This window comes from Brachyistius frenatus, unplaced genomic scaffold (genome assembly GCF_029030835.1).
Source record: "Brachyistius frenatus isolate BFR_SWC_R1_liver_20210118 unplaced genomic scaffold, ASM2903083v1 Contig_73, whole genome shotgun sequence".
In the NCBI taxonomy this organism is placed as follows: Eukaryota; Metazoa; Chordata; class Actinopteri; family Embiotocidae; genus Brachyistius; species Brachyistius frenatus.
This window is the reverse complement of record NW_027210672.1, coordinates 1,669,417-1,687,049: the sequence shown is the minus strand read 5'-3', so window position 1 is coordinate 1,687,049 and position 17,633 is coordinate 1,669,417. Positions and strand designations below refer to the sequence as shown.

The following is a 17,633-nucleotide window of genomic DNA, read 5'->3' as shown; positions in this document are numbered from 1 at the left end:
TTTAACAGGAATAAATCTAAAAAGAAAAAAAAACATGAAGATTTATATATAGTTTGAAATGTTTTTTGAGCCTTGCTTCAGTATTTTCTAACACCTGCTCCTCATCTTTTTTTTATTTATTTTTTTTTATTTTCCCGACATCAGTTTTCAAGAGGTTTCCCCGTACATTTCTTCATTTATTTTCTTGGACTGCGATGTCTGAATTACATTTGGGTGCTTTTGTTAAAAAAAAAGAAAGCAGGTCATTTTGTTGTTGTTGTTGTTGTTGGCAGAAGTATGTTTTCTGTTTTTTTTTTTTATACAGCTTGTTGATAAAAATTTTTTTGGACATTGCAGAAATTCCCGCAAGTCCAGACACATTTTGTGTTTGGTGCTAAAAGTCATCTCCATGCCACGATTGCTCTTATTAGCTTCAAGTATTTTTTTTTTTTTGTCGCTCTCACCATTTGCGTAATCAACTGTAAAATATGCGAATGCATTTTTGATTTTCTATAACGGGTCAATAACGAACCATTTAAATGCCGCGGCGGTAGCCATCGCTTTATCTCGTCTTCTGAATTCGAAGGTTCCTCTTGGTGAAGGGGAAACATTTGCGTCGCCGACGAGCATTATTGTTGGTGAAATTTGACCGTCTGCCGCTCTAACATAAGTGGTAAGTTGTCAAGCGCGCCGCGGCGACGGCGCCGCGTGGAAAATGACAGTTCGTTCGTGAAAGATGCGAAATTTACAATTCTGGACTTTTGTGCTCAAAGTTACCACATTTAAAAAAAAAAAAAAAAAAAAAAAGTATTAACAATAGTTTTTAAATGCTTCATTTTCATGTATCGATGGGGGAAAAAAAAAAAAAACTCGTTAAAATCTGATCACGCTACGCAGACGTCGGGGCCCCGTTGTATCGGCTGCGGAGCAAAGCTCAGGGTTCGCGGTAACCGGCAGACTGACGTGTTTCTGATGCTTCCCGAGTCATGAGATCGCGGCTGAAAAACGTTTTGGTCCCGCAGCGCCAGAAACGCTACGCATTTTTTAGTCGTTCGCAGTTTTACAGTTTCGTTCTTGACTTCTTAAAATCTCGTCCCATCATCGAAAACGTCAGGTACGAAAGGCCCCGACGATTCCCTCGACAACTGCCACATCCTCTCGTCTCGTTTTTTTGTTGTTGTTGTTGTTGTTTTTTTTGCCTTCTGAGATGCTTGGGATGGAGCAGGTGACGCTCCCTCCGCCCCGACCTTTCCTGGATATAACTAACTGCTGCGTAAATGGATATATTCCTGTAGATATCGTCGCAGCGGCGCTCATAAATACAAAACTCCGATTTAAAAAAAAAAAAAAAACAACAAAAACAACCTGGAACCCATTATGGTCGTACACTCATGTAAACACGCTGGCTTCGTCCTCGGCACGGCTAGTATTTGGCCGGCTCCGACTGCGAGCGGCGGCCGGTGGAGCAGTGCCCCGCCCTGAAGACAACACACACAAAGACAAGGTTGTTGGTCTTTTTTTTTAGACGTGCTGCAAAGTCCTGAGAAGTTTCATTTCGCAGGCGAGCATAAACGAAATTTAGAACGAAAGAATATCTGCTTGTAAACACAGCAAAACAAACTCTAACTCGAATTCAAATTGAAATCACAATCGTGTTAAAAAAAAATACATACTATAAGTACATTTTCACGTGAAATTACTATAAAAATGAGGATATTGGGATCCGCAAACAATAAACCCTTTGAACATATGAAGGGTTAATGCATGTTGACTCAAAAAGTGAAAGAAACGAGAAGTTTTCATTCAGATTTGGCAAGTTTCTGATTCGCTTCCATTTTAGCTTTTGCGTTTTTTTTTGTTTTTTTGTTCTGTTTACATCTATCAAGGCTAAAAGGGGAATTTTATCAGATCCGCGTCCAACTTAGCCAATTTCGCAAACAATGCCAGCGAGGTGTACTTCGCAATGTCACTTGAAGAACTGAAATAGGCCAAATTCGAGCCATAATATTTATGTGATTATCTCAAGATAGTCAACCCGACGTACCGAACAAAAACGCAGTCGTTAGATTGCCCAATTCAGCATGAACATTCATTTGCCTTCTCGCATTAATAATTTGACCCCCGTATCCCGCAACTCAATGGGGATATTTTGTACTTTTTTTTTTTTTTTTATATTTTATTTTTTTCTGCGCGCAATTACCTGCAGAGCCCCGTGGAGCACTCGTAGTTGTTTTGGCAGTAAGCGCCGAACGGTTTGCTGTTCATGATCCTCCACAGCGGCGTCATTCGAGCGATCCTCCTCAGCGCGCGGACCGCCCGTTCCCCCTTTGCGTCCGCACTACGGGCAGAACCGGGCCGGGCTTCTGAGACCAACGGACCTGCACACACCTGGTGTAAACATATGGACACACAAAAAAAAAAAAAACAAAGATGTAAAGATGAGCATTTAAAAAAAAAAAAAAAAAAAAAAGGACCAAAATAGAAAAAGTAAAAACTAGGCAGACTGTATAGTCGACATTTGGTAAATTTGTATTTATAAGTGACCGCCAATTGAGAGGTACAACAGGCAAGGCGTTTTAAAATCGGGTTTTTTTTTAACAGTGTACCGGCTCAATCTAGACACAATGTGAATCGACTGTAAATAAAAAGTACCAAAAAAAATACATGCAAGTCAGTCTACGATCTCGACTCGATCCTCACTCGCTTGCTTTTTTTTTTTTTTAAACCGGGTCTTGACTTGAGAATGGATTTTACACAAAGGTGTTGTGCTTGAATTGAACATTTGTAGCTACAGTGTCGTAAAGGTGCTTTTAATTTGTCACCCTGTTGTTGTTGTTTTTTTTTTGCACACGAACCGGGGTGTGACATCCGACTTGAGTTGCAATCGTCGCAGTTGTTTTGTAGGTTTGAAAAAAACAACATTTTTAAACCCTTTGGGTTGAACTTCATTTCTTCCTTGCAGTTCATTTATTGGACATTGGAACTACTGAAAACGCTGCAGAAAGAAATCTCTCTTTAAGCGTAAATCCATTCTTTTTCTGCCCATCCATCCAAGACAAGTCCACTCACCTGCTGAGCCAGCACTAACAGCACGATGCACAGTGCCACCGCTTCCTTCTTTTGGGTGAAGAAGCCTTTGTCCTGCATCTTTATTCTTTTTTTTTTTTTTAAATGCACTCCGTCAAACGCAGACGACCGTCCGTCCTTCTTTCTTTTGTGACCTGCTGCCTTCGGGTGTAAACCTCGACCAGGTAAGATCCCCCGGACCGCCAACAACTTCTTGCAGGAGACTTTCGGTCCGACTTTCAAGTCTGGAGGTCTCTTGTGAAGTCGGGTTTTTTTTTTTTTTTTAACGAGTCGCCGGGTTTGCTGCGGAAAGTCTCTTCGAGTTAAAACTGACTCGGCGAACTCCAGGGGGCTGCGCTCTCCTTTATATAGTCCGGCCCGAGATCCCGGGGGGTGGGGAGTCGCAGTCGTCAAACCCCTCCCCGCACCCATGGCCCGTTCCCTCCCTCTTTATCTCTCTTATCTGGCCTAAATGTGACATGATGTGTTGAGCAGAAAACAAGTCGTTCCTATAAAGGAGGCCGTACAAACGCGTACGGCGAGAGTTTCTGCACGCTTTTCCTTCTTTTAGGCGTATCGTAGTGCAGTTAGCGCGAGGTAACGATGACGCAACGGCAACGCAGCTGGGTTAAAAAGGGGGAGGGGGTGTAGAGAAGCAAAAGGTCACCGAATTTATATATGTGTGTGTGTGTGTGTGTGTGTGTGTGTGTGCATCTCAGCGCCATAGTGCATGTGAATGAACTTCCAGTGCGATAAGGCGTGTCTGCATGCCGCAGGATATCTTTGACTGCTTGAGGCCACTGACCTGACGCAATCACAGCAGTCCCGCGGTACACATGATCCCAGCACGTGTGTGTGTGTGTGTGTGTGTGTGTGTGTGTGTGTGTGTGTGTGTGTGTGTGTGTGTGTGTGTGTGTGTGCATATGTGTGCTCCATATATTTGAAAATGAAGCAATAAGAAGACACGTCTGGACTCGTGGGTGTTTGTTTTGTCTCGTGTCTGGGTATTTTTTTTTTTAAAGACTTAATTTCAACTCCAGCCGGGCAGCTGGAAATGCGTTAGAAAGCGTTTCGGTTCGATTCACGGGATCAAAAGGTCGTCACGTGTGTGCAGCCGATTTAATAAAGGAGCGCAGAGAAATCGGGGATGCATGTAGTGGAAAGTTCCCGTGCAGATTCCCGCAAGGTCGTTCACTACCGAAAGGCTCCCGGCGGACCAAGAGACTTGACGGGAAACCCGCGCAGCACAAACTCAGAACATCTGCATCACGATTTATCGGCAGGCACGGCTAATCGGGTTGAGCCCGACGGGCCGAGCGGAGCTGCAGAGGCGGAGAAGCTCGCGGGTTTCGGAGTAAGGCGCCCCATTCTCCTGAGCGCAGTAGCTCGAGAACCCCTCTGAGGGGGTTTCTTCCACTCTGGCCCAAATGTTCTCGTGGTCCCAAGAATGAAGTGATATAAGTTTCGAGGGTTCATGGTCACCGTGACTTCCCGACTGTCTTTTATCTCAAGAAAGCCTTTCGTGAATTTCTTCCAAGTTTGGCTCAAAACGTTCACTTGGTCCCTTGGAAGAACTGATTACATTTTAAGGGTCAAAGGTCATGGTGAGCGTGACCGACCGACCGTTTTTTTTTTTCCTTTCTCTTGAACACGTTCTCTCGAGAAAGGCTTGTTTTCGGTCCATTAGTGTTGAAAATACAATAAGTGCCGCAAGTAGTGCGTTTGCATTGTATGCTCCGCCTAGACTGTTCCTGTATAACTGTGTCCACCAAGTTGCTCTTGCACAGAAAAAAAACGACATAAAAAAAAGAAAAGTTGGTAAAGTTTGAACTTTAATCATGAAATAAAACCCTCTGCCAACATTATAAGTGGTGCAATTTAAAATACCTCATATCATCGATGCAATCTCTGAAAAATGGCGTAATACTTTTCTTTTTTTAATCGGTCGAATTTCTTGAGGTCTTAAATATGTTTTGTTGTTTCCTGTTGGGAAATCAGGACCGCTGAGATTCTTCGTGTTGCTTGAAGGAAAGGCTGGAGGTTTCAGTTCAGTTCAGCTCGTTGCCAACCTGCAGCCTTCATTAGTCTGACTGTGTGAATTTCCCCTCTAGCACAGAAAAGCCTGCCGTCCTCCAGCCATGATCTTTGACCACTCGGAGATGTTTGAACTTTAAACTTTGACTGAATCAACTCGGACAAACGGATCAAAGGTAGATCCCAGACGTGAACATAATCTGACCACTTTTCCGTCCTCGTGGACTGTGTAGGCCGGCGTTCACAGAAATGGGTTACCCAGAAAGCTCTATAAATGTGGAAAGGCCTTGAGTCAAAGCCAATAATTCTCTCAGTGATAGTGGTGATAGTTCAGCTCTGCGAGCTCTTATCGCTTATCTGTCTCCTAAAAAGTAATCAGAAGTTACGTAAAATGAACCAGAACACGTATGGTTTTATATAAAGTCGTCATCGGTCTATCGTTTTTTTTTTTTTCCACCATCACTTTTGCCAGGAACTTTCCTAAACTTATACACATCAACACGTGTTTGAATTTTAAATTGAATCTTGTAATTCTTATCAAAAGTGAGACTGACCCCTTATTCATCCATTTATTTATTAATCTGACGGTAAACACATTTACAGAAACATGTTTTTTTTGTTGTTGCCACTTTTAGCACGATGAACTTGGCGTTCTGCTGCGTTCAAATGGAACCCGTGAACTCGCGGTCACGTTGGAGGTCGCGTCGCCGTACGCTCGATGTTGAAGCGGGTTAAGTCGCGGGAACGCTGCGGTTGATTGACGGCAACGTGGATGTCCGGGAGCCACGGAGGCGAGCGATTTAGCAAACCTGCAGGCGGGTAACGTTTACGCTCGACGTCGGCCGTCATTGAACTACAAAGCAAAACTCGGTGCGACCACAGCATATTGGCTTCGCATCTAACGACAACTGAACTCCCGCAGCAACACAGGAGCGACTTTTCCGCGATTTCCGTAAGCGTCGGCAAACACGTGGCGGCTCGTCGACTCTGGGTTTACGCAACGTTGCGATTTCTGACGCGAGTACCACCGGAGGGCGCCCGCTCGCGCAGACTCTTCCCGCGAACGCCGAAAACGCGACGCAGTTTGAACGCTGCGATACTTTTACCGGACCGGGAACGACACGCCGTCGTAGGTTCGTCTTTACGTCCGGCGTCCCCCGGGTGTCGGTATTTCCAGCTACAGCGTCGGAACAAATGACTCGACGGACGGTCAACCGTGTGATTTTCCTCACCGACTCACTGCGGCACTTGTCACAGACTTTAATTCTCCACACGCGACCACCCGGTAATTGCCGTCTGGAGCCGACTCTTTCTGTGATATTAGACTTCATCGGCTTCAACGAGTCACCTCTCCGCTTTGCGATTCGTCCCTGCGCGACGTTTCCGGGAATCTGCTGTGTGTGCATATTTGCGATTTCAGAGCAGAACAACATCTGTCGAAGGACATTCGGATGAGAAGGACACACACACACACACACACACACACACACACACACACACACACACACACACACACACACACATGAGAAAATAGATGGGGAGGTCCCGTGCAACCGACGACTTCCAGTCACTCAATAATTAAATGTTACGGTAACAGACCGGCACCACAAGATCCTCCAGCTAAATAACAACATGCATGACTGTGCCTGAATGAAACATTTATTTCTCACACAGCTCTCCACGAAACGCAAGAACATTCCAGCATCTCTGTTCACAAATATTAGATTATTTTAAAGTATATTTGTGTAACGTCTGGTAGAAAATTGAGGTCAGCCCTTACTTTCCTTTACTTCTGCATTCGGACACATCCCCATCCTAAAGAGACACTTCTAATTGTCATTTTGGACGCTAGAAGGGCATCAGGCCATAATAACTCAATAAAAGATGAGACTGTTTTGTTACGGCTCGATAGTAGGCCAAAGGTCCCGAGGTGTGTGTGCTGACCCTTTTTTTTTTTTTTTTTTTTAAACCCCCGGACTGGAAAGTGAGTTTTCAAAGCCAGAAATATCTGCACATGACAAAGTGCAGTCACCGGCGTTGATCGACGAACTTATAAAGATATTAGAGAGGTTGCGTGGCCTCAAAGAAGTCAACATTTCTATTATTATGCTACAAATCTGGTCGAGAAAAAACACAACTCTCCTAAAAACACCCCCCCTGTGCATGTACAAAAAAAAAAAATGTAGGGCTCAGAGATGGATTGAATCAAATCCAACTTTATTTATGTGTTTGGAAACTTTAATGCAAAATTGCTGCATTTGTAGAACTCAGTCTGTGTGTGTGTGTGTGTGTGTGTGTGTGTGTGTGTGTGTGTGTGTGTGTGTGTGTGTGTGTGTGTGTGTGTGTGTGTGTGTGTGCGCGGGTAAACAATGGTGAAAGAATGGCTTTCGCTGTGACCCACTTACAATGCACTGTCGTTACACGCTGACTCTGCTGCCCCTTTATCTGATGGTCAACTACGGCAATGTTTACGTAATCTGGAGGAAAGATTATTATTTCGGACACAAATGATGAATTTGCAGGCACTTATTAATGAGAATAATAACTGAGAATTCTAAATTAATAATAAGTAACAAATTTTTGTGACTTTTAAATGCCCAGTTGGGATTTTTTTGTGTGTGTGTTGAAACTGTTTAAAACTGCGGATTCACCTGCAAATTAGCTTCAACTTTGTGTGTGTGTGTGTGTGTGTGTGTGTATGTATGTATGTATGTATGTATATATATATATATATATATACAGTGGTGTGAAAAAGTGTTTGCCCCCTCCCTGATTTCCAATTTTTTTGCACGTCTGTCACACTTAAATGTTTCAGATCATCAAACTAATTTAAATATTAGTCAAAGATAACGCAAGTAAACACAAAATGCAGTTTTTAAATGAAGGTTTTTTTTTATTATTAAGGGAGAAAAGAAATCCAAACCCACATGGCCCTGTGTGGAAAAGTGTTTGCCCCCTCCTGTTAAAACATAACTGTGGTTTATCACACCTGAGTTCAATTTCTCGAGCCACACCCAGGCCTGATTACTGCCACACCTGTTCTCAATCAAGAAATCACTTCAATAGGACCTGCCTGACAAAGTGAAGTCGACCAAAAGATCCTCAAAAGCTAGACATCATGCCGAGATCCAAAGAAATTCAGGAACAAACGAGAAAGAAAGTAATTGAGATCTATCAGTCTGGAAAAGGTTATAAAGCCATTTCTGAAGCTTTGGGACTCCAGAGAACCACAGTGAGAACCATTATCCACAAATGGAGAAAACACGGAACAGCGGTGAACCTTCCCAGGAGCGGCCGGCCGACCAAAATTACCCCGAGAGCGCAGTTTTTGTGGAAAAAAAAATGAATTTAATCCATTTTGGAATAAGGCATAACAAAATGTGGAAAAAGTGAAGCGCTGTGAAAAGTGAAGCGCTTCCGGATGCACTGTATATATACACATCACTGCTGGTGAATTTGTTTTAACAATGTAAAAATATTGACCTGATTTGTCCTTATATAATATGAAAATATAAAATACCCAGCAGAGGAAAAGAAAGGCGAGCAAAAGCGAAAGATGACCCAAAGACATATCAGAAGTCCTTCATAAATTCTGCTCCAAATTTGTGAAAAATGTATTATGGTTGGCAGTTGACGCAAGTATCCTAATCCAATATAAAGCCATCATTTTCCTTGAATTCGTTTTTGTTCAGTTTCGTTTCAATTAAGTAACTCTACTACGATATCAGTCTGAGACCGCATCCTGCAGTGAACATTTCATTCTGGCCTCATTTTACAGTAAACTGCTCCTTTATGCAATATTTATTCCACTTTCTCCACTAACATAAATCCACCCCCCCCCCCCAACTGTGTTTATCAGCAGGATTGTCACCTGAAAGGCCTCTGCTGGGCTTTAAACCAACATTAAAGATTATTTATGAAGACGTTTAGACGTAATGTTGTCAGATCAAGGGCATTTTTTTTTTTTTAATATATATATATATTTTTACTTAACATCAGACTGTTGCAGGTTAAATGGAAAAATGGAAAGGACAATAGGATGTCGTTTCTTTGTGCATTATTTGCCTCAAATCCTTTTTAGTCCTCAGAGCTTCCTCTCTGCATTTGCATGCGTTGATTGTCCGATTTATTTATTTTTTTTTTGTCTTGTAGGAGTTTTGCATTCAATTACAACCTCAGCAGCCTAAAGAAAGTAGAGACAAGGTTCAAAATCAAAGTGACCTGAACTGCGAGCACTAAACCACGAACAGGAAGACAATAATAAACCAGGACGCTACATTTCAGAGCGGAGAAGGAAAGTTGGTCTCATCCCCTTCGCTCTGTGTCAAAGGTTATCTGTTCAACCCTCCCTCTGTTGGATCTGCACTCGCGTGATGAAGCGAGCATGACGACTGTTGACCCTTTTTCCTTCATTTAATCTCACATGACCTTCCTCAAAGGGTATTCCCAGATAGAGGTCGAGGAAAACTGGACCACAAAGCAAACACTTGCGTGCAAAGCACACCCAAGAAACACACACTCAGTGGCTATAGGTTTATTTGTATTGCCTTTTTTTTTTTTTTTTTTTTTTTTTTATAATCAATTTTGAACTTTATTAATTAATCTGAACTATAAAAGGAGTAAGAAAACAAATTAGGCTCCGTAGCTGTAGTTGAAATTTGTGTCTGCTTGTGCAAACTTTACGTTTTTGATCTGAGTAAAGAGCGCCATCTGCTGGACATCTGAGCGTCTTGAGCATTATAGAAATTCACTCCAATATAAAATCTCTCAAGAATTATTGCTTGCATAAAAGAAAAGTTTAATACCATTTTTTTGCATGTTAATTTTTTACGATATATAGTTATGTTTAAAATTGTCCACAAACTTATAAATTTCACCTTATTTTGATGAATCCAATGACTTAAATCTTGGTTTCTTGGGACCATCTTTCTTCCTGTATCTTTTTAGAAGGAACTGACGTGTTTATTTTGTTATTTTTTTTACCACAGTTCTTGTTTTTCCCCTTTATTTGTTGCTTTCATGCAGAGAGTCATGACTCATTTGACTCACAAGCCGTGTTGACATGATGATTGAGCACTAGTTGTTTCCTTTGGTAGGAGTCAGGCTAGCCATTTCCCCCCGTTTACAGTCTCTATGCTAAGCTAGGCTAACCATCTGCTGGCATTCGCTTCACATACACAGTAGAAGATTTACAAGTGTCAGTGGTTCTCATCTAAGTGAATAACGCTTTTTGACAAAATGTCCCAACTTTTACTTCAAACACGTGTTGAAAAAAAAACAAAAAAACAGTCTTACCACATAATCCACTCACCCGTTTCCAAATTTTCTGAAGTCGACGACAAATAATTAAACAACAAAAAACCCCAGAAATATTTAGGCTTTAGAAAATATGCATTTTATTTTATTATTCATTTGCACTTGTAATAAAAAATTGCATTGTTTTCCATGACAACACTCATTTGTTTTCCTTTACATTCAACACCGTCATGCCTCTTCATAATCCTATTTTATTTTATTATTTTTTTAATTTTTTTTTCTAAGACAGGCCAAAAGCAGCACTTTTTTTCCCCCAAGCTTTGAAGGAGACCCCTCACATTATAAATATATATAAATCGCAAAAGTTCAGATCATCAACAGCAAAAATGTAACGTCACAAGGCCTCAACAGTTATGGTCGACCCCTCGTCCATTAAATTTTTTTCCTTTTTTTGTTTTTTAAAGCGGCGTCTCATTTTCTCACATTGCGCCAACACGGTACATCAGAAATGTTTCTTTTTTTTAAATTTTTTTTTTTTTTTATAAACAAACAAAGGCTTTATTTTGTGAGAACTGCAGCCGTGGGTGTGAAACACAGTTCAGGTTTTAAAAAAAGAACGATCTACAATCAAAAAAATTAATACAGTGACAGGAACAAGAAGGAAAATACTCAAGATGACTGTGGTTTGAGGCTGATTATTGAAGATTGACTTTACATGTGTCCTTTCTGTTCGGATATCACAAACTAACCCGTGTTTGCTACCAAAGTTCGATTAGTTTTCTTAAAGGTAACTTAAACTCGAAATGAATTCTGTAAAGCTGCCTCCGGTTAAGTTATTACTTTCGTTAGTTAAAGTTACCATTTAAGTGGTTTAAAATGATTCTAAATCTACCCTTCGAAGTGGGAAAAACACTTCATAGTCACGAAGAATTTAGCAAACCGGTACGTTCACCTTCACGGTGCCTTCTGCCACGGAGCATTACGGTACAATTATGCCGCAGTTATTAAATCAGAAAGTGGGCACTTCCTCCCGTCTGCGCAGCCCCGCAGTTCACATTCAGCAGCTGCCTCTTAGAGCGCTTTACCATGGGCGAGGAAAGCTCTCAAACCGCAACAACTTCCTCCTTCCAGCCTCGAGCTCATTACGGTCGGCCGCCGAGCTGTAGATCAAACCAGTGGCCCCCTTCAAAGTCTCTCTCCTCCCAAGCCGCTCAGGCCGGCTCCCCGAGTCCCTTAACGACACGTGCAGGACTCGGCCACCATATCCTCCAGCTCCTTGTACTCCACCTTCGTCTTGTGGTCGATCAGCACGCTCATGGGCATGTACTTGTAAGGCACGCAGGACAGAGGCGGGACGTCGCCGACGCCCAGGTCGTTGATACGGGTCTGGATGATGGCGTGGTTGGGGGAATGGTAGCCGTAGTGGAGTAGCCTCGGGCAGTCGCCCTGGCAGAACCGCGGGTTGTACACGGGCGGCGCGATGTAGTGGCCCCAGCCCAGCTTGTCGAAGGACAGGCGGAACGAGTGGAGCTTGCAGCGGTTCTTGGGCAGGCTGGTTTTGTGTTTGTAGCCGGGGATGTGGGAGATGATGGAGGCAGAGGGGGAGGCGGCGAAAGACGAGAAGGCGGGGGCGTTCTGCAGGGCGTCCGGGGAGAAATCTTTCGGCTCCGGGGACGGGGAGTCCTTGGAGCGACGGTGGCGGCGAACCGAAGGGTGCAACCGCCCGATTCTACTCATGATGCTTTCCCCTTCGGCCCCGAGCAACTCCCCCATCCAGTCCTTCGCCTCCCTCTCCTCCTGGAGGTAGAGAAGAAGAGAGGGGACTTCGAGGTGAGGCTCGGCGCTCCATCGCTTCCTCCTTTGAGTCCGCCGCCGCGAGGCGCCGCAGTCCTCCGCGGCGAGCCCGGGTTCTGTGCACCAGTACTGGGCAGTGAGAGTCAGGTGCCCCCCCTCGCCCCGCTCCTTCCCCTGCAGGACGTGGCCGCTGACGTGGGCGGTGATGTCCGTCTCGGTCCACCGCTCGTGGGGCTCCAGGGTGACCAGGCTGTCGGTGTCCAGCGAGGTGACCCGAGCCGTGCAGCGGGGCGGCCCGGCGGCCCGGGAGGCATTCGAAGTCGAGGCGGAGGAAGAGGAGCGCAGGTGGATGAACGAAGCTCGGACAAGCTGCTCCGAGGGAAGGGTGTCGAGGTTGTACTGTATGGTGAAGGTGTAGCTGTGGTCTGAGAAGAGATGGAGGCAGAGAGACGAGAGAGATCAGATTCAGTAACTCGACAAGACTTTTTTTTGTCGAGTCCTTTGAGCTAATTACACAGATTTTAAACCATCAGCATAAAGATTTCTTCTTTAATTTCTTAGTATTCTGCACTTCGTAGATCTTGTTTTAAAGACCAGGACCCAAATCTCTCAGAGGATGATTCCCTGTATTCAGATTCTTCTTTAAAGCTGCTGTGGTAGCGTGACCTCCTAACGTTAAGAGGATGATTGCATCAACACTTGCAATGAAATTTCTCAACAACGTACTTCAGTATATTCCAAAAAAAAAAAAAAAAAAAAAAAAGTTCCCCAACCTCCAATATGTCCTGGTCACATCCAAAAATTCTTCACTCTATGACCAAAGAGGCCTTCCTTGTTTTACCCACTGAACCATATTCAGAATGACCTGATACAGATACTAAAATCTCTGGTACATATCTGGGTAAAACAAAAAAGGATTTTTGCTGCAATGGTTTGTTCAGAGAAACTGACCCATGATCTAAATCCTAAATGTGACAAATTCTGGAGACTTTGGAAACCTTTGGTCTATTTTGTTCATTATCGGACGACAACGGCCGATTTTTATTTCCCATTGTATCCCCTTTAACTTCTGCGTATCCTACTTTGCATGCCTCTATTTGCTTGTTTGTTGAGTATTTAGAAGTTGTTTTTAAACCTGCTTAAAAAAAAACAACCCTGCACAAATTAAGAAAAATTATAATTCACGACCCCAGGTGATTCATTGGATGAATTCTATTAAACAAAAGCTACAGATTACGGGTCAATTTGGACAAGTTCAGGCCATTGTTATGGACGTTTCTCTTGTCTGAGCTGAAACAGAGAAATAACGTACCATTTGAGAGACACGTCTCGGATATCTGTCTACATTATGCTGAGCTTTCATTAAAATGGTAGAATGGATCGCTCTTTAGAGGCTTTACAATTTGATCCGTATCAGAAAATGCTTTCCAAGTGCTACGGGTGGCATCTGTTATCCCAGTTTTTACAAATAAGATGGGGAAGTTGAATTATTCTCCATGACATCCATGACTCACACCAGTTAGTTAAAAACCACTGCGTTTTAAAAGGTTGTTCTGTCTGGTGTACAGACGCCATCATTTCTTTTGAGGTGTCCAAGACTCTCCAGTCTCCTTCGGATTACTTCTACGAAACCATTTATTAATGGTGTCCAAATAAAAAACCTGAGCGGGTGACATCAGCTGCAGACGCTTTAGAAGTTCCAGTAAAGTGTTTCCTTCACCTCCTGACGCGGGCAGGTAGTGCACCGAAGACGCCGAGGACCTGAGCAGGCGCACCGTGTTGGAGCCGAACTTCCGGTGCTGTTTGGGCCTGCCGTCCGGTTCGGCCGCGCTCCGGTACAAGCTGAGCATGAACTGCAGGTTCTGGTCCGCTTTCTGCTCGTCCGTCAGCGGCCGGTGGTGCGCCCCTTTGTGCTTGGCGCCGTGGTGACTCCGACGACCGCGCTTCGACGCGGGGTGGCGAGAGGCCGCCTTCCGCCCCGGTATGACTCCGGTGCAGGCGGAGCACAAAAGGTAGACGAGGCAGGACAGGACGCAGACACGGAGGAAGTGGCGCTTGGTGCTGGTCGCCCTCATGTTGATTTTAAAACCTCTGGTGCTAGCGAGCTCCACCAACGAGGCTAGAGTTGGCAACCATCGTCCGCGGGGCCGAGGGCGGGATTCACTGGCTCACTTGGTCGCTGGCCATTTCGGGCAAAACAATCAACTTCCTACGGTGACCCCGTATTAACCCCTCGGATCAGCGTGACGAAGCCACGTGATGAGTAAAGGTGCGTAAAAACGACAGCTGCACTTTTTTTTTTTTTATTATTATTTCATGTAATTTTATATGCAGGTTTTCAGCGTATTCATATATTGTTTCCCCTGGTGAATGTTAGGCCACTATTGCTTTTATATTCACAAGTTTTCTTTCTCTGTGTGTATTTTCTGTAATCTCGTGACATTTTGTCTTACGTTTAACGTATTCTGCTTAAATCTGTGGCTTTATTGTGTCCTACCGCTGTATCCTTGGATAACTAGGAACTTTCTTTTTAAAGGAACAAAAATATTAATATATTTAACTTTTTAACAGGTAAAGCAAGTCGCCCCACTCAGTTTTAATTAGGTAATAAAACCAAAACGAGTAAACAAATACAAGCACAATGAAACTGTCACCTGACAACCTTAGAAGGTCAACATATTGTGGCCAAGATATTGAGGATTTTTAGATGCCATTAAAAAAAAAAATATTCAAATTTTGGATTTTCATTTTTTACTGTGAAACCCAAAAAGTGAACATGCTCAACATTTTCGGCTCACAAACAAAGAAATCTATAACCTGCAAATTCTGCTAAGGATGCATTCCTAATTAAAGGTCTCCATTTTCAGCATGCTTGTGTACTTTGGCGCCACCAGGTGGTACAATGTGACATCATGCAACACACAAACTGCACTGTTTCAAAGGGACTGTTCACTCCTCTAGAAACAAGAACCTGTGCAAAAAATATATATATAATATCACAATAATGTTATTTAAAATCATTTGAGAGCTTCGCCTGTTCGCTGTTTCATTATCCAAACTTAAATTAAAATTACTGACTGCATGAAAAAGTCTTAAAAAGTACAGGAAGCCGACTTTGTAACTTTCTCTCCACGTTGTGGTTTACATTCTGTATTTCGACCACTCCCAGACTGCGACTATATTTGCAGACTCTGATTGCATTTTTTTTTTTTTATGTGTTTGTTTGTACATGCATAATTTGAAGCCTGCCAGCCTCTGGTAAACAAATAGCTCTCAGCTGAATGGACGACCATCCTGTTACAGCTTCAGCCTATAATGTAAAAAAAACCCGCTAAAATGAAAAGGAGTGGAAGTCTTTAGTGTCTTTTAAACTTGATCTTACATGAAAGCGGTGACTCTGACCAAATATTACAGTTCAGAGTTTGGGAGAACAAGAAGAGGTGGAGAAGGATGTGACCAAAACAAAGTCCTCGTGGTCTGAATGTAAAGTGAGACGTCTGGGCACGTTCAAATCTGCCTCTTTTTCTGTTTGATTCCCTATCTTCTTGTCTTTTTCTCTTGAAACGCGCAACTCATTCAAATACACACACACACACACACACACACACACACACACACACACACACACACACACACACACACACACACACACACACACACACATTTAGTTAAGTGGCATTCAGTGTGGGGGCATTCCACAATGTTGATTATCTACAATCCCAATCATTGCAGTCTGCAGAGAGGGTGTGGGAAAACTGCAGGCAGAATACTGCTGCAACAGCTCCTCAGGCAAGAGGACATTTATGAAGTTTTATTGCAAGAAGAAAGTCACACAAAAAAAAGGCACATTTTTAACTTAAAATACAGAAATTCTGCAGAAAAAAAACCACCTCTTTTTTTCTTTTAATTTAGTTTTAATTAAAGGAGAGCTCTTTATTGCCAGAGATATTTTGAAAGGAGCAGCTCAACATTTTGTACGCATGCAATGCTGCATTCACACAATATTGGAAGAGCAGGAAGAATGGGACAATTTGTGTTTTTTCTGACCTTTAAGAATTGTTCCAAGATGTTGGCCTCATAACCACATCATATAAATTGTATATATTTGCTACTTTTGCAGCGTTAGTTTTCTTAAAACTTTTCATGTCTTGGTTGGACAGTACTGAGCAGGGAAAAAAATATTACTGCAGGCAACTGACGACTGAAAATGTGACTCTTTAGCTTTATATAGAAGTGTGGTTTCATGTCTGTGGAAGTTTAAAGTTCAATGGGAACAAGATTTAAGGATGTCAGTTAAAAACTGATGATAGCATGGTTGTGGGTACGTTAATCCATACGGTTTTGTATTGCAGAGGAGTTTTGTTGAATTTTAGTATTTAAAGTCTTGTTTATTTTTTAAATCTACTTTTGACTTTTTTTTTTTTAGCTGCCCTCTGTGGAAAAGAGATGCATGTAGAGTGATCTTGTACTTTAAAAAAAAAAATACTTATGTCATATTATCACAGTATAGACAGTAGGTAAACATCTTTCGGCCTTGGGAAGCAATTTTACTTTAATATTTGTACAGTTTGCTTTAAAATTATTGTGACATGATACTTAGAAACCATAGTGAAGCAGCTCTCTTTTAGGAAATGATAAAATATGAAGATAACAGTGAAGTTATAATGGTGGGTTGCTCATACGTGACTAAAACGAACTGATAGTTTTCGCAGGGGTCTCCAGTAAAATAGTGGGTTTCACATTTCAAATAAAAGGCCAGCACTCACTCCTGATACTATTATTTGGCTGTCCTTACCGCCTAATGCTATTACAATGCAGCGGTGGTTTTCCTTTTAACCAATCCCCCTTGGCCGCTTCCCATTGGATGCTACTTACTAAAACCTCTCTGCTATTGGTTTACCTTGGCGTCAATCACACCCCGCTGTTCGAATAGTGGGAGGGGCCTTCTCCCTCGCCTGGGAAAAGTTTCCCCAAAGTTTGCGGCTGCGTCGAAGTTTGCGAGAGTAGTACCGGAAGTAGATGATGTCGATATCAAAATAAACCCGTTATTGTGCCTTTTTTTTGGGGGGTGGTGAGGGGGACTACAAAGAGGAGTGTTGCTAAATACGTGAAAGAAAACAATCTTTGGGATGTTGTGATGAAGTATCACACGCGACTTGAACGGTGAAAGATGTTAATGTCCACTTTTTCTGTAAAAGTAAACAAGATGACCGGAAGTAGAAACAACGACTATCGCCGCGCATTCGTCCAACTTGGCACTCAAAACTTTCCGCCCTCCCCCTCTTTCGCTCACTCCGTCCGTACCGTCCTCCCAAACCATCCATCCGTACGTTGTTGACGTTAGACCGGTGATGGAGAAGCCGAGGGACCGCTACCGGCGCCGCTGAGCGAGCGACGACTCAGCCCCGGCCACGCAACCGAGAGAGCGAGTGAAGACAAACGGGGGAAAAAGAAGAAGAAGAAGAAGAAGAAGAAGAAGAAGAAGAAGAAGAAGAAGAAGAAGC

General features: G+C 43.0%; 2 protein-coding genes across 2 annotated transcripts; both read right to left on the bottom strand.

Moving 5' to 3' along the window:
- Positions 1 to 286: 286 nt before the first annotated feature.
- On the bottom strand, positions 287 to 3,398 carry leap2 (liver-expressed antimicrobial peptide 2). The gene is made up of 3 exons (XM_069708068.1): positions 3,049 to 3,398; positions 2,180 to 2,367; positions 287 to 1,457 (listed from the first exon to the last, which is right to left on the bottom strand). The coding sequence occupies exons 1-3, from the start codon at positions 3,124 to 3,126 to the stop codon at positions 1,403 to 1,405; spliced, it is 321 nt and encodes a 106-aa protein (XP_069564169.1). The 5' UTR covers positions 3,127 to 3,398; the 3' UTR covers positions 287 to 1,402.
- Positions 3,399 to 11,568: 8,170 nt separating this feature from the next.
- Positions 11,569 to 14,237, bottom strand: bmp15 (bone morphogenetic protein 15). The gene is made up of 2 exons (XM_069707919.1): positions 13,850 to 14,237; positions 11,569 to 12,554 (listed from the first exon to the last, which is right to left on the bottom strand). The coding sequence occupies exons 1-2, from the start codon at positions 14,202 to 14,204 to the stop codon at positions 11,569 to 11,571; spliced, it is 1,341 nt and encodes a 446-aa protein (XP_069564020.1). The 5' UTR covers positions 14,205 to 14,237.
- Positions 14,238 to 17,633: the final 3,396 nt, after the last annotated feature.

Coding starts and splice junctions, on each gene's coding strand:
- bmp15 (XM_069707919.1), bottom strand. CDS start 14,204: ATGAGGGCGACCAGCACCAAGCGCCACTTCCTCCGTGTCTGCGTCCTG. Junction 12,555..13,849: donor CTACCTGCCCGCGTCAGGAG/GTGAAGGAAACA, acceptor ATCTCTTCTCAG/ACCACAGCTACACCTTCACC.
- leap2 (XM_069708068.1), bottom strand. CDS start 3,126: ATGCAGGACAAAGGCTTCTTCACCCAAAAGAAGGAAGCGGTGGCACTG. Junction 2,368..3,048: donor TGTTAGTGCTGGCTCAGCAG/GTGAGTGGACTT, acceptor TGTTTACACCAG/GTGTGTGCAGGTCCGTTGGT. Junction 1,458..2,179: donor TGCTCCACGGGGCTCTGCAG/GTAATTGCGCGC, acceptor TGTTGTCTTCAG/GGCGGGGCACTGCTCCACCG.